The 26,613-nt window shown below is 37.7% G+C and overlaps 1 protein-coding gene across 1 annotated transcript in view; it reads left to right on the top strand.

The window, feature by feature from the left end:
- Positions 1 to 26,613, top strand: part of uvrag (UV radiation resistance associated gene) — a 111,928-nt gene that overhangs the window by 13,594 nt on the left and 71,721 nt on the right. The window contains exons 7-8 of the mRNA XM_079410415.1: positions 13,233 to 13,338; positions 21,119 to 21,245. Of these exons, the coding sequence (XP_079266541.1) occupies positions 13,233 to 13,338; positions 21,119 to 21,245 (233 nt within the window). The remainder of the gene's footprint in view (positions 1 to 13,232; positions 13,339 to 21,118; positions 21,246 to 26,613) is intronic.

Genomic DNA, 26,613 nt, shown 5'->3' on the forward strand with positions numbered 1-26,613 from the left:
GGCCGAGATTCTGAAATCTCACGCATAGGTCGCATATTTGTATGCACACACCGACTGACAGAAACATGCATGGGATGCATTATTCCAGCTTTCTTTGTAACTTTTATGGACTTGTTTCATTTTTGGAAAGACGTCTGTGTTAGAAATGAATAATGCCTGGATGGGAATTGAAAAGAATTTAAGGTTTTCAATTCCTCTTCATGATTTCAGTTCCTTAGCAATTCTTTTTAAAGGGTTAGTTCACCCAAAAATTCTGTCGTTAATTACCCTCATGTTGTTCCAAACCCGTAAGACCTTCGTTCATCTTCAAAACACAAATTAAGATGTTTTTGATCAAATCTGAGAGCTGTCTGACTCTCCTTAGACAGCAATTCCAGGTCCAGAAACATAGCAAGGACATCAGTGAAATAGTCATGTGATATCTGCGGTTCAACCGTAATTTTACGAAGTTACGAGAATACATTTTGTGCGCAAAGAAAACAATAACACAATTTATTCAACAATTTTTCTCCCCGAGTTTCCATCTTCCGCCATTTTGGAGAGTACCTCAGAACGTAATCATTTTTGGATTAACTAACTTTTTAAGTATAAATCAATAAATAAATATTTGGGATGGAAAAAATGCAGTTCTACTATTAAATGAGACTTTATTAATGAATGCATTTAAAATATTTTTTGCACACAAAGGATTTTTAATGACTTTACAGTCTGTGGTGTCGTGGCATAAATGCAATCATTGGCCTTACATATATCTGAAACAACAATAGTGAACAAACAAATAAATGAACATTACCAGATTGTTTTATATGAAATACCCTTGACAACTCATAAATGAAATGTCAGTAACCACAAAGAACTGAGCTGAAGAGCCATTTGTTCAGTTATCTGACTACACTGGCTGTGCTGTATTATTCTGACTCACTAAAAGGAACCAGCTCATATGATTCATTTATTTGGGAGTCAGACTACACTGCGTTGGATGTTTCATTCAAACTCTGAAGAGCTATATATTTGGTAATCTGTTGACTACGGTGGTTGGCTGTGTATGTTTTGATTCACTTAAAAGAACTGACTCATAAGAGTGATTCATTTAGGAATTGGACTACACCGACTGTGCTATATGCTTCTGATTCACATAACAGAACATTTTCATAAGTGTCATTCATTTGGGAGTCAGACTACTCTGGCTGCGCTTTGTTTTTGATTCACTTAAGAGAACAGACTCAACAGTTATTCGTTTGGGCATCAGACTATACTGATCGTGCAACATGATTCAGTAAAAACAACTGACTCCTAAGGGTCATTCATTATGTAATTGGACTACACTTGTCTGTTTCGTAATCAATGTAGATTGATTTCAATACAAGTTGATTTGCATGCGTTTATGTTTTGGCTGTATTCTGTTTGTTTGCAAGACAGACAGAAAGAAATACACATAGAAGAGACTGTGTGTGAAAAGTCTGTATAGCACTTTGGCATAAACTCTCCTCTTGTCATATTGAATGGGCGGATGGCGGTGGTTGTTATCAGCATTGTGGAAATATTTGTTTTTGATTGACAGTGCTGTGTTGTCAGCGGTTAACTCAACCTGACAAATTTCAAGTAGCAATAATACAGAGGAAAAGAGCAAAAACAAAAAATCTGAGTAGTTAGTCTTCTAATAAAACGAATCATTAATCAAAAGCAAAATGTTTCCTTTGCATGTGCGATTTATGCTACTCTAGGGCGGGCAGCCCGTCCGTAATGCTATACCGGGCCGCTCGTGGGAAAAAAGTAGTAGTTGTCAAAGCACTGTTGCAAGGAGTGTTTTCCTTTTACATTTGTTTTATGATTGTGTGTTAGTGGGCCAAAGCATCTTTATGTCTATGGAAAAGGTGTTTCACAGGCCTCACCGGTTTCTTTGGTTCCTGATTCCTTCCCGTACTTTCTTATAAAGGAAATGATCTCAGCGAGGCTCAAGCAAGCCAAAGGAAATTCCTGCTTGTGTATGAATTCATCTTTTTATCTCCCATCACCCCTCACAGCTGCTTCACACTGGGAATAATCAACACTTTCTTTCAAAATCCTTTTTGAGTGTGAAGAGCTGTCATATCTAGACTTGTATTCTTTGTAACATGACTAAATCTAGTGTATTACATCCAATTTTTTGGATGTTGTCCATCAGATTCTGCCTTCTGCGGTTGTTTTTTACTGTTGAACATTTTGGGTGAACTTTTACTTTTAGATGTTCACTCAGAATTGTATTTTTTTTTTTCCCTCTTAAAGCTTTGCAGTCGATTTCCCTTACTTTAATAAATAAAGTAGCAAGTGAAGAACAGAGGCGGTGTTGTATGGCAAAGTTCAGGGAGTAGAGTGTGACCCCGTGGTTTTCGCGCCGATAAGCCCTTCCTGATTTTAGCGCCTTTCAACAGGTCGACGGGTCGTGCGCTCCCCTGTCGAAGGGCATGGTTCTGGACCGGATTATCGGGTACGACTTTAACGGCTGGGTTCACGCTAGCCCCCTGAAACCCTAAAGCAACAACCTTTAGGACCGGTAACGCCTGCCATGCCTCACGGAAAAACAAACTCGGCCTTAATCTCTGCATCGCCCGGCTGAAAATGGTTGCTGGTGTTTGGGTCACTCAGGGCTTTGTGGGAGGCTGTGGTAATAATAGTGTAGAGAAGGCATGTGGGGATATCGGAGCTCTGCTTATAGAGAAGCTTTAATAAAGGGATCAAGTGCATCAGCATCTCTCCAGCACCTTCTACAAGGACAGTTGGTGTAATGCAATATGTTTATGCAGTTTAAGGTTCAAAAAACACATTATTTTTAGTGCTGTCAAATGATTAATTGCGATTTATTGCATCCAAAATAAAAGTTTTTATTTACATAATATAGTTACATTTAGTTATTTAGCAGACGCTTTTATCCAAAGCGACTTACAAATGAGGACAATGGAAGCAAACAAAATCAACAAAAGAGCAATGATATGCAAGTGCTATAACAAGTTAGCTTAATGCAGTACACGTAGCAAGTTTTTTTTTTTTAATTGTATAATAAATAAAAAGAAAACTAATAGATAGAATACAAAAACATTAGAGAAGCTTATATATGTGTGTACTTTGTATATTTATTATGTGTATATATAAATACACACACATACAGTATATATTTAGAAATTATATATAAATATATTTACTATACAAGCATAACATATTCCTCTTAAAAATATACGTGCATGTGTGTGTATTTATATATACATAATAAATAAATATATACACACAGTATACACATATATATTACGTAAACAAAAGTTCTATTTTGGATGCGATTAATCGTTTGACAGCACTAATTATTTTCCGTACATTATTGTTGCTTCTCTCTGCCCCGACTTTCTGAAACTTGTCGATTTTTACAAAGCTCTTTGTTGTGAAAAGCGCGGTGTGCTCTGATTGGCCAACGATCCAGTGCGTTGTGATTGGCCGAATGCCTCAAGTGTGTGATGGAAATGTTACCATATTTGGAAAATCAGCTTCCATGGCGGCGGCAACAATACTACAGCGAGAATAAAAGTTATGCCTTCTTTCTTTGCTTATACGTTTAGGGGGTGTTATGCAAATCTTCCCACACAGTGAAGTAGATTTGTGGGGGCGTGTTTGAATGAGGGTTTTTAGGAAGGCGTGAATGAGTTGTAACTTTTACAAAGAATATCTCTTTGGGTTTGAGACCTTAATCTTTGCAACTTTACGAATGTTATATATGCACGTACCGCTTGTAACACTCCAAAGACATAGGAAAATATGAAATCGCATCATATGAGGCCTTTAAAAGTCTGTTTTAAAACCCAGAGAGTTGCCTCACTGCCTACACTGTTTGGGGTTAGTAAGATGTTTGTTTTTTAAATTGAATACTTTTATTGAAGTTATGACTTGCTTATGAGCTCTTATTGGTTTGAATGCTGTTTATGTAGACCGCTTCCCACATAGGACGTACAGCAAGTTAGCTCTCTTTGTTTTGAAATGCCTCCCTTTCTATATTTAATTTTTGACCTTCAGTCTTATCACTCTGGGTTCATGTAGACTGCGCTTGTTCAGTTTGCTCCATCTCTTGGCATGCAATGTGGGGTTCTTATGTGTGCTTAATGTTGTCTCTGGGCTATTGGGTTGAATGACTGTAATGTTTTAATGCAAATTTATGTAATGCTCAAAATGGAGTGCAGTCCCGAAGCTCTAATAATCTAACTCTTGACGGAGTTAAGCACTGTAGCACTCAGCTGAATGTGCAGAGAGACATTGATGTAAGGGTCAGCCGAACCTGAATGCCTCCTTGCTGTGAGTTGGAGGGTCTGATAATTTGTGGGCCTGAAAACAGCAAATCTGCAGTTTACATGATCTAAGCTGCAGATCTAGAACTCCTGCAGCTGGATTTGTCAAAGAATTTTCCCTTTTGGTCCAGTTATAAAATAAACAAAAGCTTTTTGGCTCACACTAAGGAGATGGCCTTGTTTAATTAAACAGCACTTTTTCACAGCACAAAAAATGGACCCCATCTAGGTAGCTAGTTATGATATGTAGCTGGGGACTATTTTCAGGCGCTGCGTAATATCACTGCGCCTGCTACACCCATGGTACGGCAGCAAAGTTCCTTGATTATTACGCCGGAATGAGAATGTAGCTCCTAGCCATATCAGCCTAGGAAATAACAGCTTTTCATTTTCTGTCAGTCCACGATGTAACTACAGAAGAGTCAAGTTTTAAAGAGGAAAAATATTGAGACTCTTTGGTCATTTTTGAGTGAGATGCTAACGGTCTAATCCGATTCAATGATCTATGCTAAGCTTTGCTAAAAGTGCTACCGCCAGACCCGGAGATCGGCTGAATGGATTCGAAAACAGTAAAACTCTGGGGGAGTTAGAAAATGAGCCTTCTTTCAAAAATAGTGGAGTGTTCCTTTAAAGACTAGCAGAGTCCACAGCACAACTGTAACGATAAAGGCACAGAGAAACGATATCGTTGGAATCACTTCCAAAACGATTTTTTCCAGCTGATGAACGATACAACATTGACAGCCAATGAGAATCCATCCTGTTATAACGAGCTCGAGAATTTAAAGCGACAGACGTGCGTGCGCTTAGAATATACAGACGATATCGTTCGCTGGTGTGGACACTAATATCGTTATCTTTGTAGTTATCGTTCTTTGTGTGAATGGGGCTTTACAGGCTTTACCCTGACTGAGCCAAAATATCCTTAAATTAAACTGTTATTGAGCAAAAATGAACAGGAGTGATGTCATGGCGAGGTGTCAAAGGATTGGTCGTCTCTCGGCAAAGACCAGGCAGGAATGTCAGAGCTCAAAATATTTCCATGGGGCACAATCTTATCTGCCCCTCCAGTACTGGAGACAATGGCGAGTTCTGAGGTGTGTGGAGATGGAGGCGTGTGTTGACATTCTCCTGGTCTGAGCAGCAGGTAGGGGTCCACTGTAGATAGTTGCGTGTTTGTTTTCTTTTCCATTCAGGCTCACATCCCTTCGAGTTGTTTGCACTCTAGATTTTTCCGTGTCATGTCACTTGTTCATTGTGCAATGAAAGTGTTTTTGTTTCTTTTTTTGTGAAGGATATTTGGACTCAGGTTAACAGATGTGGCAAGTTTTCGTGAGCACGACCCAATATGTCTGATTCCGTTGCGAAGGCTGCATACGCTATCTTTGATTTATATACTGTGAGTGTAATTATTAGTCTATGATGAAAACTGTATCGATCAGTGACACTTCGGGTATAATCATACCAGTGCAATGAGTGCAATGCTTTTTGGGGAAAGCAGGTTGAGTGTAACGTTGAAGCATTAGTTTAGACTGGATCTAAGTGTTCCTTAAAGTAAATTATGCATGATATACAAGCAGATCTGTGGCTTTGGCAGTGTGTTTGACTGTGTTGTGTGTGTGTGTGTGTGTGTGTGACCCGTATCTCCAGGATGGAAAGAGGATGTCAAGCAATGACGAAAACAGCAGAACACTGGCCGTCACCTGATATAAGGGCATTTATCAGCATTTATACAAACAAAAAAGAGACAGAAAACATTTTTCATCCCTTCATTTAGTAGATACCAACGAGACAGACTGTATTTCATTTCCTTTCTTTGTCTTTTACACACACACACACACACACACGTTTGTTTTTGTGAAAAGTGGGGACATCCCATAGGTGTAATGGTTTTTCTACTGTAAAAACTGTTATGTGCTATTCCCCTACACCTAAACTTAGCCCTCACAGGAGACTTTCCCCCCAAAAAAACTTTCCCCCCCAAAAACTCACTCTGTATGATTTATAAGCGTTTTGAAAAGTGAGGACATGAGTCAATGTCCTGGAAAGTCACATTCACCTTGTAATACCTGTGTCATTATACAAATTTATTGATTGTCCTCATTTGTCACAAAAACACACACACACACACACACACACACTGATCCATGGAATGTTCCATGGAAGCAGTTGTTTAAACCTGAAAAGTGAAATGATATAAAAGCCATTCTATGAAATGGGTGCAAAGGTGTTAAAAAAAAAAGAAATGTATATATTGTACATTTTTAAGGAGGTACAATACAGAACGCGAAGCAGGTTCTGTCAGATAATGTGTAAATGTAGTAAATTGCTGTACATTGTTACTCAATGAAAATTAAATAGTAATGAAATTAATTATTTTTCTAAAACAGGGTAAAATTTACTAAAACGGTAATGTTTGTGAGAAAAAACATTATTTATTATCATTATTATTAGAAAACAGAACAAAAATTGAGTAAAATGGTAACATTTATAAGATAAAAAACATTTATTAGATAAAGAAATACATAAAGGTTTTTAATTCAAATGTCCATTTACTAATACAGCCCAGTGTTTTTCTTGACTAAACGATTAAAGATCATTTTTAAAAATTGAAATAAAGCTGAAATGCAAAAATTAAAAACTTAATTAAAATTAGAAATAATGCCTTGGCATCTAACTGAAATGCCACTAAAGTGACTAAAACTGTGATTTGAAAAAAATTAAAGCAATATAGAAATAGATACAACATGACATAAAATTGACGAGCACATATAATTAATAAAATATTAATACTATAATAGTCTAATTAATACACAGAAACACTGATACAGCCAGGAGGAATTGGAAAAGACAAATGTCCATATTAACATAGCGAACCTGTCGCCTGATTGTCTACACATTGGAAATATTAAAAGTAATGACTTTAGTCATTTTTTACACTTGCTGTATGTGTAGAAGGTTCTGTAGAGCAACTCATGAAATGAGAAGAAAAATGGCAGTGAGAAATGAAGACTTGAATGTGTGTTTATATCTTTCAGTGGGCTGTTCATGATCTTCATTTTTACCAGCGGCAAACAGTGTTACGATTGGGCAGTAAAATGTAATTGGATTTGACAAGCTCCAGTCTGTCCCGGCCTTTCAGGATATGACACAAAGTGGCCGTCAAAACCTCTCAGAGCGCATCTTTGTTCTTCTCATGTAGCATCTGTCTTTGTTTTCATTTCCTGTTTTATTTTCAGCCTGGTTTTACAATACTGCGCTGCTCTCTTGCAAACAAACACTGGTCAAGATTTATTTGGTTATCACTGAACGGTAAATACATAAACACACCAAGAGGTACATTTTGGAGAGAGGGAAAGTTGAAACGAGAGAGAGAGAGATCACTGTTTACAGTAACATGTCTCTGTTCTTGTTCCAGCAACTCTGGAATGAATTAATTCGTGTTTCAGGTCAAGAAGTTAATGCTTTTCTGTGTTTATTATAATTTTTTCCCCCTTTCAGTCCTTCTTGTTCTGGTTTTAATGCCTCTCTTTTGTTCCTTGTGGTTGCCAGGGTGCTGCTATGCAGTTGCTATGGTCTTCTGAGTAGCAGTTATCACATTTCTATTCATTTGCTAAATGCTTTTTGGCAATGGTGGTCAGAGTGTTACTTTATAATTGCTAAGATGTTCTAAGGGGTAGTGAGCAATTTTGCTTGGGCACTTTTCCACTGAGAATGGGTAACAAATTTCTATCTGGCAACATTGCTCAAAAAGTTGCCCCGTGTATGTTGCTAGGATGTTGCTGTGCTGTCGTTAAGGTGCTCTGAGTAGTGTGTTTCTACAAGTCAAGTCAAATCACCTTTTATTTATACAGCACTTTTAACAATACAGATTGTCAAAGCAGCTTTACAGTATTAAATGGGAAAATAGTGTCAATAATGCAAAATGACAAAAGGTCTACGGCTCTTGCTGTGTGGTTTCTAATGTGTTCTGAATGCTAGTTAGAGCACTGCTAATAAATAGGGCTGCAGATATAGATTATTTTAGTAATTGAGTATTCTACCGATTATTCCATCGATTAATCGAGTAATCAGATAAGAAGTAATTGATTGAAGAGCAATACTGCATTTGCTGGGGTGTTGTAGGTGGTTGCCAAGATGCTGCTATTGTAATTGGTATGGTAGTCTGTATTGCAGTATAGGGTGTTTTGATTGGTTGCTTGGATAAAAATCAATAGCTTGATTGCACAGAAAAGTAATAGCCCTGAATAATTGATTAAATGTTTGTTTTTCACATAGGTTGGGCGATATGACCAAAATCATGATATAAGTAATTTTATTAAATTTAAGAAACTAATTACAAGTAATAGGACAAAAAAAATGTACTGTATAAATATAAAAATAAAAAATGCCACATACATTGTACAAAGTAATCTAATGAAGAAAACACTGCATATTCTTCATTGTGTAAATTAAATATATATTTCTTCTTATTAAAGTTATAAAAGTGATTTAGTCATGAGCAGTGGGAGATTTTTTTCTTTTTTGTTGTTTGATTAACGTGAATGACAGGCTGCAGGAATATTAGACTGCTGTCACATCCAATATACTCGGATCCATGTTTTCTTTCTCAGCTGTTTGCTTACGCTTGTATGTGTCAAAATGCCCATCTTTGCAAGTGAATGTGTCAAGGCCTATAAAGTGGCAAAAATAACTCAGTGAGCACCGTCTCCACGTGCGCACGCCTCTCTGACAGCGCTCAGAAATGTGTATATTGTGATACATGCATGTGCATATAGTGGAATGAGTTCTCTTTTGCTGCTCCTTGCATGTCAACGGCTTAAAATCACTTGTTTTTAAACCGCCATGCTTAAAATGGCAAATTATATGTTTTTGTGACCAAGTAGCACAGCAACGTCATGCGAGCGTGTAACCATGACAGAGATGTTAGTCCAAAATCTCTACCGGTTGACAAATTTCTAATCGTGTCTACTGGTAAATTAGCCTGTCTACCCCTATTTTTACACCACAAATAATGTTCAGAAGTTTAATATTTTGTTAAAATCGCTAACACTGTTAAAATGTGTTAGTAAACAGTATTAGTAACCTATTACTTGGGTCACTGCACCCAGTTTCACTGTGAAGCAAACGCAAAATCATTGTCAAGTTTTTGCAAATATCATTGCATAAGATTCGCTGGAAGAGAAAGTTGTGCTTGAGGTGTTTTTGTTTTTATACTAGAGTGTCTTTAATGTCTGAGGTGACTTACCAGTTGCCATGTAACCTCCTGTGCCATTCTCTGATTGGCTGGGGGAGATAGGTGTTGACTGGCAGACAGGTTGAGGGCTGATAAGAGTGCAGACATGCGTGAAATCCGATTGGGCGATAACTGCCGCTCACCTGGGGGAAGTGCAGGGGCCAATCAGATTTCTTCATCTCAATCATGGTGACGATAAAGATGTCAAATCAGCTTTGACTTGACTTATCGACATGCCATATCAACCAGCATATAACAAGAGAGAGACACGGCTGATAAAAAATAAATAATATTTTTCCTGTCGCTGTGTGAACTTGTTACAGGATAGATTTTAAAGGCCCGGTGATTTATGACCTGGTCAGCTCATGCAGAGTGCTGCTGGGAAAAGTGGAGGCCCCAAATATGAGCGAGAGGGGTGTAGTTTTCCGATCTCAAGCTTTAGAAAGAGGTATATAGAAGAATATGTGGATTTATGGAAATGGTAGCTGTGTATTATATAGTTTTGGTGGTCAACCACCAGAAATTGTCACCATAGTTGTGTGTAGGCAATCACAAAGCCTTACTTTTCTGAAACTTTATTCAGTTTCACAGGGGTTTGTTAAAAGTAGATCATTTTTGAATGAGCTTTGCTTGTTGTGTGAGGTCAGTTGTACTTGTCAGCAGATGTAGAGTATTTTAGCTTGGTTGAAGGTCTAGTTTTGGACCCGCGTGGTCACAGGAGGGCTGAAACATAACCCAGATGAATTGCTCAGGGAGTATTAGTGTGCGTTGTTTCACTGTGCTGAAATTGGCACTTAACCTTTGTCAACAAACTGTTTGAATTCTCTAAAGCTAGTCATAGGAGAATCTTGATGGTCTGGATCAGAAGCTGGCCATCTCTCAGTTCTTTCTTGGACCTCTAATTGGATTGCTGCAATTCGATGATTGCTAACGAATGACGTGTGAAGTAGTGAAGTCATCAGCCTTAAGAGCTTTGGGAAGAAAGCAGTGCTAGAAAAATCATAAAACCATATCACAAAGAACTCGTATAGCCCCCCCGGTGGATTCAAAAAGGCCCCACAGATGGGAAGATACATTGCAAGGTTTTTGTCAGCATGTGGAAGGAAAATCTCTCCCCGTTACGCTCAATGTGGTGTTTGCAGTTTTCCCAGGATTTCTTGAAAATGCCAGAATCTGTTAAGACTAAGGAGGTTCATAGTACTGAGAGAAGATGCATCTAAACCCATTACTAGTGACTACCCTGATAAGTCCATTTCTCACTTTTTTTTTTTTAACAATGTAAAAGTCTGCTGTTACTAATTTAATGCGTCCCTGATGAATAAAAGTGTAAATTTCTGACCCCAAACTTTTTTTTTAGTATACAAAGCTATTTTTGAGTGACTGTCAATGGAAAAACCCAAATGGTGTAGTTGCGATACCTTCCAGCAGGGGCAAAACAGGCTAGCCTTGACTCCTTTGTTGAAACCTGCAATCATCTACACATGAATGGACTTTAACTGCACAACAGCTGTAGTTTCTCTGCTAATTAGCATCTGCCTTGTGTCTAGATTATTTTTAACCCGGCCATGTGCACTTACAACTCTCCTTGAGGGACTCCAGTGTGAATGTGCTAATCCTACTGTTCAAAAACACTTAGAAAGAACTATTAAAGGAGGTTGAGCGAGCGAGACGAGTGTGAAACAAAGTCAATTGTACACCATCGATGAAAGATTGTATGGTCGAGCTCCCAGCCGCTGTTCATGAAAATCTCTTGAGTGGGAATACTGTACGCGGACAAGAACAGCAAATGGCAGCTTGATCTCCAAATATAGACAGTACAACCATTCGCTCAGCCAATCAGAGAACAGCAGCTATATGTTGATGTAAAAGCAGTGTGAAAATTAATGTTTAGGCTTTTATGTACATGCATTTTACTGTGCGATGATCGTATGTGTATGGATTCTTCTTGTTTCTAAAAGGCCTGGAATTTTTTTTTTTCTTGTTTTCTTTCTTTTGAGGCTTAGTGGTGCTGAAAGCTCATACGAGTGCAATCAAGCCTTGATTGATAGCTCCTGTAGTTCACAGATTGTTGTCTTATGCTGCTGTTATTTTTCTGAAAAAAACTGAATGTGCAAACATGAAAAAAATAAATACAAATTCTGTACAGTGAAAGTTGTTTGTGGACTTCAAAAGTAAGGTGTGGCGTTTTGTGCCCCTAGTGGCAAAAAAATGAATTGCTTTTATTCTTATTTTCTGACAGGTTTCCTAAAACATGTATACTGTCTGCAATTGATTGGGCAAGCAAAATTTCCTGGACTGTATTAAAATCAGTCCAATCCACTTTGACAGAATATTTGTACCCTCTTGTCTTGGAATGCCTTTCAGGTGAATCAAAAATTTCACCATACCACTGTGATTGAACAATGGGTATTGAAACCATTTGGTGTGCTTGTAAAACCAGATGAGTCAGAAAATGAGGCACCAAATGAGAACCATGGTGCAAACAAAAACAGGCACAATGAGGCGACCCATCTGCAGTGTTATTAATCTCTTAACAATCCTGATCTTTATAAAAGTTTATTTTAACAAGTCCATTGCCTTTGGGAAATAAACAAACAATACAAAAACAACGCCTGACCTTCCTTTGGTCCGGCAGTCCTGTCATGAGGTTTCAGTTTGTGTTCTCTAATTACTACAAATATAAATCTGAAATCGGTCACCATGTGAGATCATCTCCCTCCATATGCAGCAGTTCTGTTTCCACTACATCTGAGTGTGGGTGTTTACATATGTCCGCTGTCATCATTCATTTGATTGACCTAATTCCATTTATTTGAGTCAAGATCCAATCACTGATTAAGTTTTAGTTTGATTTTGTTATACAATCGCTCAAAACTTTTCAAATTCAAAGAAATAATTCCCCAAGAAATGAAAATGTTGTCATCATGTACTCATATTTTTGTATCATGTTCTAAATGACTTCTTTTTGAAGAACATTCAGGCCTTTCAATACAATCAAAATATCTTAATGTGTGTGTGTGTGTGTGTGTGTTTGTATATACGTATATACACACATATACATATGCATATACATATATAATATGTATATGTACAGTTGGCCAAAAAAGTATTTAGTCAGCCACCAATTGTGCAAGTTCTCCCACTTAAAAAGGCCTGTAATTTTAATCATAGGATTCATAAATACTTTTTTTGCCCAACTAAAAAAAAAATATATATATATATATATATATATATATATAATATATATATTACACAGAATCATTCTCATATAAATATATAAAATTATAAATAATACAAGCTACACATTGTCACATTAACAACTAGACTAGATGTTTTTAGATTAAAATCAGTGTAATTTCCCGATTAGTTAGTCTTTTCATCAAAAAGAATCATAAGAGTCCCTTGGTTTGTCGTTTGAACTATACAAGTCAATTTATATGCTGCTTGTTGAGAGCAACAGTCAGGAAAACACAATAAAAGATTCAGTGTGCCTTTTTTTGACTTTGTAGTATTGTTATTAGGCTCACAGCTCTGATAAAACATCATCTGTTTTCTGTGGTGAAGGTATTTTATTACAATGTTCTGTCTGCTTTCATGTCATGAAATCATTCAGTTTCAGTACTTGGAACCAGTTCTTCCTCAGATTCTCAGCCTTAAAAGTGATGCATCCTATGTGTGTGTTTCCTTCACAGACTGCACACGGCCCAGAGAGCCATTAAACAGACTCAGGTGACCGTTCAGAAGATCGGGAAGGAAATTGAAGAGAAACTGAGGACAACAGCATCGTGCACAGAAAAGGTGTGACCCAACAAATCAAACTAGTGGGATTTCTTGGGTTGTCTAGATCTGCTTGCGTGCTCTTATTCATTCATTTTTATATTCTGTATGCTTTCTATGTTCTCTAACGTCATAAATTCTCTCCGGCCTGTTGGGTTTTCTTTTCCTTTGCACCTGGTCCATACCACTGATGGTAAGACTCTGTAAAGCATCTCTGCAAGTATAAAAGGCTAAATTTACAGTTGCTGTATGCTTGACAGAATTTTATAGCAGATTGTCAAACACAATTTAAAATTCAATACTTCACTCTCTAGTGGGGATATTGTCTTTCCAAGCTCACAGAATTTCTCTTTCCTGAGGGATGGCAGTATAAACCATCTTTTGATAAGCAGTCTAGCAGTGTAACAGACAAGCAATTCACTTTAGTGAACGTCCTTGAAAGCGCAATTGGAAAACATTACAAACTAATGTACTATTAGCTGTAACATGTAAAATACATCCTACATACAGTATATATGGGTAGTTGACAAATAAAAGTTGAACTATGTCCTATGGTGTGACATAGCAAAAATGTAGAAAAAAACTTAACATACAAATAACATGAGAAAAATGTATCTTCATTCTTACAGTTACAAATAGCATGAGAGAGGTCAATGCTAGAGAATTATTTTTTGGTCACACAATAGGACACATTGATACTTCAACTACCCATATATATATATATATATATATATATATATATATATATATATATATATATGTATGTATGTATGTGTGTATATATATGTATGTATATAGTAAAAAAAAAGACTTGCTTAAAGAGTTCTGCGTCGTGAAAATGTATGCATTGAATTAATTCAGTCGTGTTCAAATGATCACTAAACGTTTGTCATGACATCTCTCTGCTTGCATGATAAATTTATTTTTAGAAATTATTATTTTAGATTAACACGGCGTACTTGTTCAGTGATAACTACGAAAAAAAAGATGGTCATAACGGTCTTATCAAGTAACTGTATGACGTTCCACCTGGTTTTATCCGAATGCAGATACGAATAATTTTGTGATCGTTACAGCTACAAATACTGTCTGTTACATTAAAATTTAAATATGTAATGTCATAATGATAAAGTTTTGACAATTTACATATGTAATTGTTGCATTAGGCTATGAATTAATAAACGTTTATTGATAAGAACTATTTCATGTCTTTTCATTTACAGTAGCATGAACCACGAGTAGTTGAGTAACTCGAGTATTTTTTATATAAGAAATCGACTAGCAGAGATCAATAGTCATGCAACCCCTAAAAAAAAAAAAATATATATATATATATTAGTATCTCAGAAGTGAGTACACCCTCACATTTTTGTAAATATTTTATCTTTTCATGTGACAACACTGAAGAAATGACACTTTGCTACAATGTAAAGTAGTGAGTGTACAGCTTGTATAACAGTGTAAATTTGCTGTCCCCTCAAAATAACTCAACACACAGCCATTAATGTCTAAACCGCTGGTGACAAAAGTGAAAATGTCCCTAAGTGAAAATGTCCAAATTGGGCCCAAAGTGTCAATATTTTGTGTGGCCACCATTATTTTCCAGCACTGCCTTAACCCTCTTGTGCATGGAGTTCACCAGAGCTTCACAGGTTGCCACTGGAGTCCTCTTCCACTCCTCCATGATGACATCACTGAGCTGGTGGATGTTAGAGACCTTGCGCTCCTCCACCTTCCGTTTGAGGATGCCCCACAGATGCTCAATAGGGTTTAGGTCTGGAGACATGCTTGGCCAGTCCATCACCTTTACCCTCAGCATCTTGGAGGTGTGTTTTGGGTCGTTATCATGTTGGAATACTGCCCAGCAGCCCAATGTCCGAAGGGAGGGGATCATGCTCTGCTTCAGTATGTCACAGTACATGTTGGCATTCATGGTTCCCTCAATGAACTGTAGCTCCCCAGTGCCGGCAGCACTCATGCAGCCCCAGACCATGACACTCCCACCACCATGCTTGACTGTAAGCAAGACACACTTGTCTTTGTACTCCTCACCTGGTTGCCGTCACACACGCTTGACACCATCTGAACCAAATAAGTTTATCTTGGTCTCATCAGACCACAGGACATGGTTCCAGTAATCCATGTCCTTAGTCTGCTTGTCTTCAGCAAACTGTTTGCAGGCTTTCTTGTGCATCATCTGTAGAAGAGGCTTCCTTCTGGGATGACAGCCATGCAGACCAATTTAATGCAGTGTGCGGCGTATGGTCTGAGCACTGACAGGCTGACCCCCCCCCCTCAACCTCTGCAGCAATGCTGGCAGCACTCATACGTCTATTTCCCAAACACAACCTCTTGATATGACACTGAGCACGTGCACTCAACTTCTTTGGTCGACCAATGACGAGGCCTGTTCTGAGTGGAACCTGTCCTGTTAAACCGCTGTATGGTCTTGGCCACTGTGCTGCTGCTCAGTTTCAGGGTCTTGGCAATCGTCTTATAGCCTATGCCATCTTTATGTAGAGCAACAATAATTTTTTTTCAGATCCTCAGAGAGTTCTTTGCCATGAGGTGCCATGTTGAACTTCCAGTGACCAGTATGAGAGACTGAGAGCGATAACACCAAATTTAACACACCTGCTCCCCATTCACACCTGAGACCTTGTAACTCTAACCAGTCACATGACACCGGAGAGAGAAAATGGCTAATTGGGCCCAATTTGGACATTTTCACTTAGGGCTGTATTCAGTTTTGTGGCCAGCGGTTTAGACATTAATGGCTGTGTGTTGAGTTATTTTGAGGGGACAGCAAATTTACACTGTTATACAAGCTGTACACTCACTACTTTACATTGTAGCAAAGTATAATTTCTTCAGTGTTGTCACATGAAAAGATTTAATAAAATATTTACAAAAATGTGAGGGGTGTATTCACTTCTATCTCACACACACACATATTCATATAATATATTTATGAAATAGATTTGTATATTTAAAAAAAAATATATATTCTCATTGCAAAGAAATGTGATTGGGCAAAAAACACGCTGAAATCAAAATTCACAGTAATTTTCTTAATCATTTCTCTACAAATGCAAAGCCTGCAACCAGTATTTCAACCAGTATTTTGAGCTGTTGCAAATTGCAATATTGTTTTTGCTGGCGAGAATGAGTGTTCAGTATGCTGGTGCAAGTACCCTCAGTTTCAGACAGGAAGTCAGGGTACCCAGTCACTCAACACCAACAGCAGCACTGTCGTAAATGGCCTTAGCTTTGTGTATCTTGTGTTACACAGATCCTCATAAATATGTCATTAGGTCCTCAGGTGGTTCTTGTATCCCATGTTTTGATGCATTTAGAGATCCTGAATCCCACTGCTTTAACGCTCCTCTATGCATCACCGTGGCCTTGTCTCTAAAAAAATCCTTAGTTTGTATTTCCACACTCACTGTATCCTGCAGAAGAATGAAACGTAAAAGGAAAACATATTTAGGATTTTTGGAAGTGGCAGTCAGCAGCTGCAAAAACGCAGCCGTTCAGGGAGGTTTTCAAGTTGTGTTTGTAGTTAATGAACACTTCAAAAGTCTGTCCTCTCCCAGTAGGCTGCAAATGCCCAGACATCTTCCACTTAGAATAACCATAATCACACACACATTATATTTTTTTCTCCTTCTCTCGAATTCTTCAGAACTCTGATCCAAAGCGTAGTGTGCTGCCTCGCTGCCTTCATAGGCGGCAACCAATGGTCTAGCAACATTTGTTTTGTAGATGCCGCTTGGTTTAATATTTTGATAATATAATAACATTCATATTTATTTATTTATTTATTTATTTTTAACTAATTGTCTTTATAACCATTTGCCTTTTTATTCATGAGGCATCAGACTGCAAAGAGGAAAGAAGTCATGAGGAAGGATTGGAATTGGATTATTATTATTGAATTTTATTGAAACAATAAAATGAAGGATTTTATTCAACAGTCAAGCACATTAAATTGATCAAAGGTTAACGTTACAAAAGGTTTCTATTTCAAATAAATGCTTTCTTTCTTTTCTGTTAATCAAAAAATGTTTCACGGTTTTCCACAAAAATATTAAGCAGCATAACTGTTTTTTTTTGACGATAATAAAAAAACATTACAAACTTTTTACAAACGTTTCTTTAGCTCCAAATCAGCATATTAGAATAATTTCTGAAGGATCATTTGACCCTGAAGACTAGAGTAATGGCAGCTGAAAATTCAGCTTTTAATCACAGGAATAAATTACATTTTAAAATGGAACACCGTTATCTTAAATTGTAATAATATTTCACAATATTACTGTTTTTACTGTATTTATGATCAAATAAATACAGCCTTGGGTGTCTTCTTTCAAAAACATAAATCTTACTGACTCAAAAATCTGGTATTGGTAGCCTTCATGATAAGAGCATCATATTCCCTCTTTAAAAAAGGCTTAACCCAACCTTAGGTGGTTAGTTGGTCTCCCATCCTTGGCTGGTTGGTTAGACTGATCCGTTTAGATGGTTTTAATTGGATCTTAGGCACTTTTTAGCTGGGAAACCGGCTAAACCAGCTGTCCATACAAGGAGACCAGCTAGACCAACTTAAATGAACCTGAAATATGTTTTAAGATAGAAATGTGTTGAAAGGTACCGCATCTGAGAATGACACCAGAAATCATTTGAATGAGTGAGAACGAAAGATTCCTTGACTCACATTTGCCCTCTCACACACTTGTGAGTCATAAAGACGCCAGTACTTGAGATGCCCGAACCACACACACACTCCATCTGGCTTTGATGTTTAAGTGCTTAGTGTTTGTATAGCGTCTGGCCTTTCCACCTGTTGAAATGCTGTTTTCTCAGAGGGTGAGATGTCCACAGGACCTTCTACTGATCTCCGCTGTCCTAGTATCTTGGTGGTCTGTCATTTTCTTTGGAGTTTTGCCATTCTGTTTTCAAACTTTGTTTACCATATGAGCCTTTTTGGTTCCAGGTTTTTTTTTCTTTTTTTTTTTTTTTTGGATGGCCAAAGCAAAGAATGAGTCACCTCGCATTTTCTCTCTCACTGTGGCTCAAACAATCAAAAGCACAGCAAACAGAATACGGCATACAATAATTCCAAGTTAATTTGTGTTACAATATCCTACACAATATCCATCCAAAGAGTCTAAAAGCCTTCTGAAACCTACATATGCTGGGAATATTGTCACACGTCTTTCTTAGGTGGTTCGTCAAGTCTCTGTGAATAACTGTGAAGTCTCTTCCTTTCCAAAACCGAATTGACAATTTCTGGACTTCTCCGCATGTCAAATTTCAGGATACGTTTACACTAATAGCTGACACTCTCCCTCAATCACATGAGCGCTACCTGGACCGCATAAAAGGTCAGCTAGGGTCTGAAATTCCTGCAAAGTGTATCAGTTACTGCGCTTAATGAGCAAAAATCTGTTTCGAGTTTTCCTTCAGGCTTGAGGTTATGCGAAGCTGATTACAGATCAGAGCGTTCACCGCTGAAACAGCCATGTTGTCACTTCTCCCTGGCCTCAGGTCAGTTTTGAGCCTATTAGGGCACTTCAGGCAATCAATCAGCCCATGCACGCTCGCTACACTGTACCAGTTATTGCTATGCTAATTGAATTATTCTGTACTTTCTCATTACTGGCGATTAGAGCAGGCTGTGATTTTAGTGTGTGAGAGGATGTCAGTTTCATGCCTTAAAGGTTTGTGGCTTTTCGTCCATGTGTGCTTGCTTTGAAGATAATATATATATATATATATATATGCTAGTGTACTAATCTTTTTGTATTTAATTAGATGGTTGTTTAATCAAATGTTTTTTTTTAGAAGAGCTATTTATGTATATATGTATTTATTTATTTATTTGCTAACTTTAATTTAATTTTGTTCACCTAACATTTGTTTTGATTTTATGTTTATGATATGATGATTTATGTTTTTAATTTAACAGCTGATATTTATATATTGACCATTATAGGATATTTAATTGGACATGTTAACTTCTGCCTGTTTGCACATGTAGATTACTGTAACAACGTTCGTAGGTCGGGAAGAAGGAGGCGGGAACCGGCAAACGTTTAAAGATTTAATAATCAAAATAAACAAACGTAAAAGTACAGCGGCAGCCCCTCACGGACGACTGCCGCACACAAAACACAAAATAAAATCCAGGCCTGGTCCTCTCTCGTCTTCCACTGTCGTCACTCCTCCTTTTATCCTTCCGGAGCTCCTCCGTGGGACTCGAGACCGGTGAGTGTCGCAGGTGTCGCTCATTATCATTAACTCCACCGGCCTCGCTCCGTTCCCACGGCTCTCGGCCCCGCCCCACTCACCACAATTACCCTTACTAGGGGTTGACCGATATGTGTTTTTCAGGGTTGATACCGATTGTTACAGATCAAGTAGACCAGTAACCAATACTTTGAAACGATATATATGTCTGGTGAAAAATTAAAATTGTCAAAAGTAAGAATAACAAGGGCTCTGATTAAAAAAAAAACCTTTTTTAAATGCTTTTAAATTATTTTATCGGCAAATCGGTTTTGAAAATGACTGATACCGATAACCATAAAAATGCAGAATATCGGCGTCGATAATTGGACAACCCCATAACCTTTACTGTCGTCATCTTTAAAAACATAATAATCGAATAACTGCTAAATGTAATCTTAAGAATATCAAAATGAAAATCTTTCATAATTTTAATTACAATGTTGTGATGCCTAAATTCTTATTTTTCACATTTTATATTTTATTTTATTTTTGCACAAAGTAGTATACAATTTAAATATCAACCACATTGTGAAAATGATTTTTTCCTCATCAGTGTCAATCTGTGTACTTTTTTGCTGTAAAAAAATCTTGTAGCGTGCATGTGTTCGTTTTTTAAATGTTTAACTATGTGTGAAATGTAATACGTTTGTCGTGCCGGTGCTGTTGATAGTAAACACGCAACATCTAGGTCTTTTCCCGCCGTATAAGGGCTCAAGCTATCTGAAGATAGAGGTGCTATCTCAATCTGTTTGATTGACACTTCTTCAGCTGCCAAGTGCAAGAATATAAGATCCAGTAGATCCTGGAGATTTCATTGCTATCACTTCCACTCCATTTTCCCAACACCCAATGATATGCACTTGTGCCTCTGTATAAAGACATCAGATTGATTGCCTTGCTCTGCGTTTCTGTAATTGTATCATGTTTGAGTGTTTGTTTATTCTAAATATGTATTCACTAGACCCTAGAGGCCATGAGGATCAAACATTTGCAGATGCTCCTCCGTCCTGCTCTGCACTAAACTCTGCAGTTCTGGTTATGATAGGGATCACCACCACCAATCATAGAGTTTAAAGACATAGTGAACTTTCCCTGTGTGTTATCTCTCCTCTCGCTCTTTCTTTCTTCTCCTATCTGCTCTTGATCCCACTTTCACCCTCGTCAGATCACTGGTCCTCATTAGTGCACTTGGCTCACTAACAGTCCAGATAGCCGCAGGGCTGTAGATGTAGATATATCTGCTGTGGACTCATCTGCTGGGTGCTGGAGAAGCTGAGGGAAGATCTGGCACTGATGTCTGCCATAATCTGTTAAAAAAAAAATCTTCCCTTGCTTTTATATTACATTAATGTGAATGAAATATCTCTTATATTTGTGTCTGATATGACAAACACACATATATACATGTATATAGTATATTTTTATTAATGTTTTGGAAAGAAGTTTTCTGTAGTAACATTCTTCAATCCACAAAAATAATCCACCATTATGTTTTCTCTTTGCCCAGAAAAAAGAGAGAGAGTGTATGCAGCTACGTATCGGGATTCTGAGGTGCGAGTTGGAGAGACAGAGGAAGGCGCTGGCGAGAGAAATGGACATGATGCAGAAAGAGAGAGTGCAGCTTGTAAAGAAAGGTAACCAAATAAATGGGAATTCAAATGTCTTTTCTTTCTCTACACTGTTATACACCAGTGGTTCATATCCCCACACATCTGCAATCAGGCAACATTCTCTTCCAAAACTGTGCGTCAGACTGAATGCGTTGTGAAACTCTTCATCTTATTTTTCACTGATGTAACTTCATGCGTGTTCCAGTACTTTGGAGGATCGTATAGAGTTCCATCTGCTAAAATGTATTTCCAGATCTAAAACGCCGGCTGTCCATGTTCTCATGTAAATGTATTTCCATGCCTTGAATTGAACAAGGCATTTGTTTTACATCTAACCAGCCTTCAAGCAGAGTCCAGCATCAAATATTTTTACTGTTCTCACTTAAACTGTAAAAGTAGCAGGAAGCAACAAAATTGCAGCCAATCATTTCTGATATCTTTCCATTTGATATCTGTATCTACCAAAAAAAAAAAAACATCTCAAGGATGTATAAAAAACCTTTTTAAGCATTTGTTTAGCAGATGAGTAATCAGCAATAAAGATAATTTGCCACGTTTTATACACCTGTCGCAGCAAACATTTGCCAAAATGATTTTATCATCTTGTAATAATGGGTTTTAGACTCCATGATTTGCCTAAATGGGATTGTTTACCATTAATAAGTTCGCCGTGTTCAAATAACGTCATCCTGTTGGAATCATGTTGGGAATCTGACTTAAATTCACATTCCATTGCACTTCTTTAAGAAGGAATTGGGATATTCCATTTTCAGAGCACTTTGTATTTTCTTTCAGAGATTTGAATTTGTGTGGTACTGCCCAATCAAATGACGTACACATTGCTTGTCGTGACTGATTCGGGTAAATGTTTTGCTAAACATTATATACATGCCTAGTTAAACTATGTTGTTAGTCATATTTCGTCATTTTCTGTAATGATATATCCTCTTGTAGCAAAATGGCACTTCTGGAGTTTTGACCTGTCCAGACCACCACCACCCGTGTTTGTTGTGATTTAGTGGTCTCATTATTCTCTTCTGTTATTCTACACTGCTTCCATCAAAGATTCAGACTGTGTAGGCGGACATTGAACATACAGAGTTTATCCAAAGCTAAAGTTCTTTACCACTCCATTCGTCACAGTGTCCTGCCATTCATGTTTGATTTCTGAATCCCGCTCTTTTTATTTGCCAAATGTTGTGCATGGGCGGGAGGTACGAAGAGGTGAGTTTGATTGATGTGGTGGCTGGTGTTTGACTGGAGGGTTGGGCTGCATACTGTGGGTTCATAAAGAATACATATACGAATGCTTGCTCAACCATAATGATGGAGTGGCCTGGCACTTGCCATCCCACAATGCATTGTGTTCATGACCTCCTAGTGTGGAGAAACAAACAACAGATTTGGGGTTCAGGGAAAGGTCTGTTCTAGATGGATGACGTCTGCCCAACAGCCTCTTTCGACAGAAGCCTGTCCTGACTGGAGCTGAAGGGAGCGGCCCATTCACATTCACACACAGGAAAAAACTTTTTAAGAGCTGAAGGAAAACATTATTTGAACTGGAGTAAGAGGAAAAGATGATGGTACACCGTTTGACCCCTCGCTTCATTCATTCTGAGATTTATTAGCTTCTTTCTTTCTTTCTAGTCAGTGTTATTTTATTATTGTTGAGATACTGTTATAGTTTTAATATTTTTAAATCCATTTTTATTTTTATATTTTTCATTTTAGTTAGAGTAATTTCATTGTTTTTGTCATTTAGCAGTTTTTTTTATATATGCTTATATAGTTTTTGTTTAGTTTTTCAGTTTTTTTTGTTTTGTTTGTTATTTTAGTACATCAAGTTAAACCTAAATAAATATGAGAAATGTTGGCAACTAGCTGAGTTATTGTTTTATATTTAATTATATTAATATTAATAAATTATAATATATAATTCTAATAAATTATACATTTATTTCCTTTTGTTTATTTTATTTAAAATAACAAAATAGTTTTTATGGATTTTATTTGAGTTTAAACATCCCCTCAGTAAAATGTATTCAATGGGTTATTATTAGTAAAGAAAAGGGAGAAAAGCGCTATCTTCGAGAGTAACATGAGAGAAACAAGAGATTGCAACTTTTTTCTTTCCCGTCATGCCCCTCTCGTTTAAAGCCTGCCTTTCCCATTCCTGCTAACAAATGCCCCACACCTAAATTTAATTTAAACACTAATGGTCCTTTAAGCTATTGTCAGTCACCACTTATTTGCTGTGATACTAACCGGACCAGCACTCCTAGAAACAGCATGAAAGCCTCCTTCCAAAACTACCGCAGTTTATCCCACTTACATAGGGAGATTGCCAGAAATTGCACAAAATGACTTAAGTGTAACCACGTCTCATCTCTGTTTAATGTACAAAGCTGCAGTCATGTGTTCTCGCAATCCCCCACCGGTTCTGGTCACTGAGCGCTTCCTCGTTTTCATTGAAGCACAGAATAAAGCTTTGCAGGGTCAAGCCTTCTGTCACCGTTTCCCTCGCTCTAATTTCTCGTCACGTCCGTGCACATGTTGTAAATTATGCCCATAAAAGAGATTTGACGTTGTTATGATCGGTAGTTACGCTCGGGACTGTAGGCCTGTAAATGTCAGATGTAGAGGCACTCCACAAACGAAGAGGAAAACTTAAAGAATTGAAGAAAAAAATATAAAATTAGTCCAGACCAAGGGGACACACGTTTACTAGTCCTTTTGGTCATTAGAACACCTGTTTGCTTCAGTTTTCTGTGATTTAGTTTTCATGTGTATTTTTCATTATTAGAAATTATAGCTATTTTCCACTAAGTGGAAATAGCTATAGATCCTGTTTACGCTATGTTAAAATAGCAAGCTTTTCTGCTATTTATACTACGTATTGCAAATAGTGGCAATCATCTGCACCTCGGTATTGTAGTACATTAAAATTCCGTATGCAATAATAATGTATTGAGTGTAAATTATAGTTTTAATTCAAATTATTAAATGGATGCCACCTTATTGGGACAATAAAGCCCTCCCTACACCTACCCTAACCCTTCCCGATACTTTTTTCAACTTTTCGATGATTTTCCTTCATTTTTATTGCAAATAAATGCCTTTCTGATGCAATATGAGATTTGAAAAGGGAGAAAAAAAGTTTGGCAAAAGGCAGGCTCAAACTCAGGTCGATCAAAAAGCATGCGCCTTACCTTTTATGCCACTGAAACCGACACCAAATTAGCATCTTTTTTAGTGTTGACTAACTCAATCACATGTTAGTGGGCGGAGTTATTTGTTAGTTATTTTTGCCCGTCTTGTTAGCAAAGGCTATTTACACTTAGTTTAAATAGACACTCCGTTTTTAATATTGTCTCATTGATTGTTTTTGACCATACGATGAAAACCTCTGTAGTCCAGTGTTGTTTTGGTCCTCATTAACTTAATTGTATGGAAAAAACAGCTGAAGCTTTCTTCAAAATGTATTTTCTTTCATGCTTCACAACTGAAAAAAGATTGAGGGTGAGTAAATGATGACAGAATTTATATTATTGGACAATCCCTTTAACGTCTGCTGTTGTTTCTCCAGAGCAAATGCAGATAACTTCCTGCCAGTAGTCTTTAGGAAGGGTGTAGGCGGCGAAGAGGAGGCCTTAACCTGGTGCTGACAACTCTGATGGCCGAGAGAGATGATATTACTAAAGCAGAGTTGTCATAGGGGATCATTTAAAGAGAACAAGTAAAGAACAAAAGCATTTCGACCTTTCAGTCTTTCTCTCTGCCTTTGGCCCTTTTTTTCCCCTGCTGTCTCGTCCTAATGAGAGGTTCAAGGCTTTGCATATGGGACCGCTTTGCTCCAGCAACAATGATCTCTCTTCCAATTTCCCTGGTTCACACCTCCCATGTCTTCAGAAAGACAGCACCAGGGTCCAGGATGTCCCGCCAAGCTTTGCTTTAGGACAGAGATTCCACAGAGCAGTAAAAGAGAAGAGAATGTGAAGCATATTATAAAGCAGACGCTCTCTGTTTTTACAAGTGCGGGTCAGAACAAAGCAATTTTGCCCCCTTTAAAAAAAAAAAAAAACAGACAGTCTGCTTTGATTTTCTCTTTCCACACTCATCTTCCCTCATCTTCTTATTTTATGTAAGTGAAGTGGAAAAGAACAGACAAGAATCAACTCTTTAAAGCAGTGGTTCTCAAACTTTTAAGCCAGCGACCCCCAAAGTAAGATCGACAAGAACTCGCGACCCCCACTACCAAAGCATACACAAACAATAAACATAACTTAATTTAAGCTGTTCACAATATTTTAACTATATTTACTATACATCAAAATAATTTTGGCTTGACTTTTAATGGGATGGGTGTACTTGTTTTTGGCAGCACAAAAGCTTCATTCGTGGTGGATACAGCTACTCGCAGATCATCTTCAACATCAAGACGTGATCGTATTTATTTTTTATGTATGTAACCGCGGAAAAAGACTGCTCGCACAAATATGTAGATCCAAATGAAAGCAGTACATCCATTGCCACATGGGACAGCTCTGTGTATTCGTCTGCTATTGCGATCCAAAATTCAGGCAGTGTGGAATTGGAAAACAAAGTTTTTAATGTTTGATCACTGGATAGCTCTAGCAAAGCATCTTCCAGATTTGTGGGGAGATGAGTCCTAGATTCAGAAAATGGTTGCCGTATCCAGTCATACAGTTCTGGTTGCGTCTCTTTTGGGAAATACTTCTTGAATTGTTCCAAAAGGCTGCGCAGATGACCAGTGATGTGTTCTTTCAGGCTGCTGAGACTCAGTCCATTCTCCTCCAGATGCTCCTCAAGCTCAGGAAACATCTCCACATTTCCTTGTTCAACTCGCTCAGCCCATCTTTCCAGCTTTTTCATAAATGCATCAACTTTGTCATTCATTGTCAGGATATTTGTGTTTAGCCCTTGTAATGACAGATTAAGCATGTTAAGAATTTCGAATATACATGCCAACTAATCTGTCAGGCAGCGGGCGAAGTCCAATTTTGAGTCTTTCAACAATGATTGCACTTCTTCGCGCAGTTCATAAAGACGTCCGAGTGCCTTCTCTCGTGATACCCACCGGACTTTGGTGTGAAACAGCAATGCTTCGTGCTGTGAGCCCATCTCGTTGCAAAGTGTGGCTAGTAGTCTGCTGTTTACTGGACGAGAGTTTATGTGATTTATGATTTTGATTGCACATTTCAAAACACTGTTAAGTTCAGAATCAAGTGTTTTGGTAGCAAGAGACTCGCAATGTATGATGCAGTGTGTAAACTTCACGTGAGTAGCCACTTCTAAAACCTTTGCCTTAAGTCCCTTGTTTTTACCTACCATTGCATCAGCACCATCAGTACATACCGTACATCAACACAAT

This window comes from Barbus barbus, assembly GCF_936440315.1.
Source record: "Barbus barbus genome assembly, chromosome: 47".
Classification (NCBI taxonomy): Eukaryota; Metazoa; Chordata; class Actinopteri; order Cypriniformes; family Cyprinidae; genus Barbus; species Barbus barbus.